Source organism: Genypterus blacodes, unplaced genomic scaffold (genome assembly GCF_046128005.1).
Source record: "Genypterus blacodes isolate CSIRO-AG114 ecotype Tasmania unplaced genomic scaffold, CSIRO-AGI_Gbla_v1 ptg000278l_1, whole genome shotgun sequence".
Classification (NCBI taxonomy): Eukaryota; Metazoa; Chordata; class Actinopteri; order Ophidiiformes; family Ophidiidae; genus Genypterus; species Genypterus blacodes.
In genome coordinates, this window is record NW_027467069.1 from 5,142 (window position 1) to 10,000 (window position 4,859).

Genomic DNA, 4,859 nt, shown 5'->3' on the forward strand with positions numbered 1-4,859 from the left:
GACCTATTTACATTTCAGGCTGTGACTGTCAGCACATTTGCGCTTGGAGAGGGTGTGTGTGTGTGTGTGTGTGTGTGTGTGTGTGTGTGTGTGTGTGTGTGTGTGTGTGCGTGCGTGCGCGCGTGTGTGTGTGTGTGTGTGAAACCCACAACATCTTAACATCTTAATATCCAGACGACAGAATCAAACTTCAATCCATGAACGTTGCCTCATATTTCATTTAGTTTGTTCGGGTCGCGTCCCGGAGAAGACCCCGTTCCTTCAGTGCCCATTCAGATCCAGATCCAGATCCAGAGTGGGATCCAATTAGCTCACTGAAACAAAACCTGGTGCGACAGTGACACCCTGTGGCGAAGAGAGGAACTACAGCAGCAGCAGCAACAACAACTTCTTCCTCTTCTTCTTCTTCTTGTTAATAATTTATTCATTTCACAGGATGGTAATTAAGATAGATGCATAAAAAGTGTAAGAAAGAGAAACATGGAGTGAATCTGACTTCATTTTTTATTCTTTCCTTTAAAAGAACAGAGAGCCAGAGATGATTGATAAGTTGTGAGCTCAGCACATAAGGATGCTGGAAAGCCTGCAGGGTCTAAAGTGAGCCCATTTATTAGCAATTTAATTCTGATCAAATCAAATCAAAGCAGGTAACCAAAGCTGCTGTGACACTGGAGACGCACAGTGAAGCTCTAAGCCATGGGGAAGAGGAGGAAGCCGGTGAAGGTGTGGCTGGCGCCGATTTGAGTCACGAGGGGGTGATTCAGGGTACGTTTGAGCTGCAGGGACACTTTGTTCCCCACATCCAGCTCCATGACCGCAGAGCCCGTGGTCACCAGGAAGCTGTCAGACGAGTCACACAGAGTCACCTGGCTGTCTTCGTCCTTCATCAGCTTCAGACACACCTGCAGCACACACACACACACACACACACGCACACACACACGCGCACACACACACACACACACACACACACACACACACACGCACACACACACACACACACACACACAGCATCAGGTCACTGCAGCCAATCAGGGTTTAGGAGAAATCTAACTTGAGAGCAAACATAGAAGTTATTATAAGTGTTAGTATTTAGTATTGAGACACTGTGTGGGTGTGTGTGTGTGTGTGTGTGTCTGTAAGCTGTTCATGGCTAATAAATAGAAAAAAAGAAAACAGAGGCGTTCATTTTCAAGCAAACACAAACACAACTTCTACTTCTTCGTCCCTCCATCATTGATGACGTGCTGCCACCTGCTGGGCACATTGGGAACTGCACTGATCTTGGTTTATTATAAGTTATTCTTCTCACAGCTTTGGCAGCCAAACACACGTACACACACACACGTACACACACGTACCTTGGCCCGGGCTGACACATGGTAGGAGAAGTAATAGATTCCTTTGACTTCAGATATGAACGAGCCGTTTTTCAGCATATCTCCTTGAATCTCAGCGTCTGAGTGCAGGATGTCTCTGACGTAGGTGAAGAACACATTTACAGAGTCATCCAAGAGGGAGGGATTGTGGGTAAAAGTACCTGGAGCGTGTGAGTCCAGTGTGGAGTCACAGCTGATGAGTCACCTGTTGAAGATGAGGGGCGTGTCCACCTGCTGTGAGGTCAGGCCCTCTCGTTTGTAGGAGAAGAAGGACTGCACCAGGTTGAGGGGCTGTCCCCTGACCCCCTGCTGGCCCGTGGGTCCGTTGGCCCCCGCCAGACCCTTGTCTCCCTTCTGCCCGGCCCGTCCTTGGGGCCCCCGCATACCTTGATGCCCCTTCTGGCCCATGGGAGCCCGAGCTGTCTCACCTGCTCATCCAACACAGGGAAACATCCGTCCACTGTTACAGCATCATATAAGCACGGCCGTGACCTTTGACCTTCCTCTGTGAAACAAACCGCTGGTGAAGTTTGCCAAGTCTCACACACCTTCAATCAAAATGTGTTTGTGTCTCACAGCAGGAACTCAAACAAACAGCAGCAGAGGCTCAAAGGCACAAAGGCAGAAGGAAGCTTACAAACAGCCACATGCTTCATACGTCACTCATGTTTGGCCCACCTGGCTCCCCCAGGTCTCCCTTCAGAGCGTCTTTTCCATCGGCCCCATTGGTGCCCGGTACCCCAGGGATCCCCGGGGAACCTTCACACTGTGACTGCGTGAAGACCGGGGCCACAAACGCCGAGAGCAGCAACACTGCAGTACTGCAGCTCAGCCACAGGGGGGCCTAACCCCACACACACACACACACACACACACACACACACACACACACACAGTATCACTGAACGCAGTCCGTCTGACAATCAAACATCACATCGTCATTTTGGTTGAAGTGTTTCTGTCAACAGAGGCAAAACAAATTTATAAAGGAAAAAATCATAAACATCTTTCTATCCTGAAGAAGTTAAACAATAAACAGCTGAGCAGAAATAAAACTTCTCAGATCTGAGCTGCAGAACAAAAGCGAGTGTGTGTGTCCGGCTCTGTTCTCACCATGTGTGTGTGTGTGTGTGTCGTCCTGATCTGAGATGAGATGGAGGGATGAAGAGCGATGGAGCGATGAGGAGCGCTGGAGTGATGGCAGACAGAGGTGAAGAGCCGTCGTGTCTCAGAGGAGCGGCAGCGTCCCAGTCAACAAAAGCAGAAGTGGAAACGTGTTAAAGAGGCAGAGCAGCTGTGGATCTGCTTCAGGCTCCAGAAGAATCTGAGATGTCATGGAAACCTTCATCCGTGCTCTCAGGGCAGATAAAGACTAAAGTCCCACGTCCTAAATGAATGACAGGTCAGTCAGCGTGTTCAGCTCAGTGTGATCAGTGTGATGGGGGGCAGTGGCTCAGTGGGTAGTGCTTCCGCTTGGGAACCGGAGGGTCGCCGGTTTGAGCCCCTGCCCCTGCCGAGGTGCCCCTGAGCAAGGCACCGGACCCTCAATTGCTCCCCCCTCTGCGAAGGGTGGTAATGTAATGTAATGTGATCAGCGATGCTGCAGGAAACATGAAGGCACACGGGAAATACATTCATGCATGAAGAAGAGAAAGGTTCAGCTGAAGGAGAAATTTACCAACAAACGTTCTTCTGTCTCTGATGTGTCTCTGATACTCATTATCCCTATGACAATAATAATCAAAGTGATGATTAAGGGGACTTCCCTAAAGTAAAGAGGGACGAATGGAAACCTGTCTGTTGTCAACACCAAACTAACTTCACGTAGCCATAAGAAGTGAACTTCATGCTACCTCTGTTCATGTTTACGTCTTTGATATTGTCTAATCATCAGGTTTTTCCATGCAGAGGCACGCACACACACACACACACACACACACAGCTTATGGGCCATCAGAGGAAGTGAAAGTGGATGATAAGGTTTCTTATTAAACATGTTTCTCCTCTGAATGTGTCCCTGGCCTGAATCAGGAAGGTCTGCCCGATGTTCCTCTTTGTATCCTGGCAGCGAGATGGGAGGAGGTCAGTATCTGTTCCACATAAACATCATTTCATCAACGCATCAGATTAATTTTGTCCTTCTCTGCATTTCTCAGATCCTCTTTTACTGAATGTTTACAACGCTGTCCTGCAGCTCCTCAGGTGTTTCTGCCCTCTGACCCTCAGACGCCCACACACGCCCTCACATGCCCTCTGACCCTCAGGAGGAAGCCTTTGACCTCTCATAGACGCTCACTGATGAGTGTTTTGGAAGAAAATTGTATTTATGCACTCTAAAAACAAAAGCATTGGCTCAACAAAAAAAATTAACGCAACAGTTTGCATCAATCTTTTTGAGTTACTACAACTTCTAATGAAATTATGTTTAACCAACAAACTACATTGAGTTAGGGGAATTAGCATTTCCGCTACAATCAAACGTATTTTAATTACCGCTTACTTAATAATTGGTAGCATTAACACAAGTTTTAAAGTTGATTACTCAAAAAATTTAGTTGCATCAACTAGTTTTTCCAAACTGTAAGTTGTATCACAATAGTAACCAAAGTCCAATTTACAATACAAATATCTCACCTAACATAGACATAAAAGCAACATTGGATGAAATGAGCAAATGAATTTAGATTACACAATGTAGTTGACAGTTACACAAATAAGCAATTAATCATGATTTTCCTCCCCACAGCACAAATGAAAAGCCCTCTCTAGCTGAGCAGATTTGTCAAATGAAACTTTATCATTCTTCACTGTTATGCTAAAATAAAGGGTTGGATGGCCAAATTACACTGCTAAATATGACTAGCGTTAGCTACATATAGTAGTACAACATATTCAATCAACTGTATTAGCAGGTGTAGCCTAACGTCTGTGCATGGGTCCACTATTGGTCATATTACAATTGAGAATATGCCCAAATACATTGCTTTAGTAGAATCTATTTGTAAATGAAATTATAGTCACCTTGAAAATTTCCTTTGTTACTTATTTCTTCAGCTACAGGTCCTCTAACACACAGTCTTAACTGTCTGAATCTCCAGACATGTTACGTGGGGGGGAGGGGACTTGAACTCAAGGTGGAGAAAAATTAAGTTACCAAGCCAATTTCATTAAGTTACTACAACTTGAATTTTGTTTTGAATCAATTAACGCAGAAATTTGAGTCTAAATTACACACAATATTAAGTTGATGTAATTACCAACATTATTATGTAAACACAACTCATCAAAATAATGTTTGCAACTTAAAAAATTGATCTAAATCAATAAATACTTTAGTCAGGGTTAGTCGGACCGTTTGAGCTGCAGAGACACTTTGTTCCCCACGTCCAGCTCCATGACCGCAGAGCCCGAGGTGACCAGGAAGCTTTCAGACGAGTCACACAGAGTCACAATGTTTGGATTTGTTAAAAAAAAAGATTT

At 45.4% G+C, this 4,859-nt stretch overlaps 1 protein-coding gene across 1 annotated transcript; it reads right to left on the minus strand.

Moving 5' to 3' along the window:
* Positions 1–486: 486 nt before the first annotated feature.
* Positions 487–2,655, minus strand: c1qb (complement component 1, q subcomponent, B chain). Its single transcript, XM_076171991.1, has 5 exons — positions 2,493–2,655; positions 2,058–2,223; positions 1,585–1,807; positions 1,362–1,476; positions 487–902 (listed from the first exon to the last, which is right to left on the minus strand). The coding sequence occupies exons 1-5, from the start codon at positions 2,493–2,495 to the stop codon at positions 690–692; spliced, it is 720 nt and encodes a 239-aa protein (XP_076028106.1). The 5' UTR covers positions 2,496–2,655; the 3' UTR covers positions 487–689.
* Positions 2,656–4,859: the final 2,204 nt, after the last annotated feature.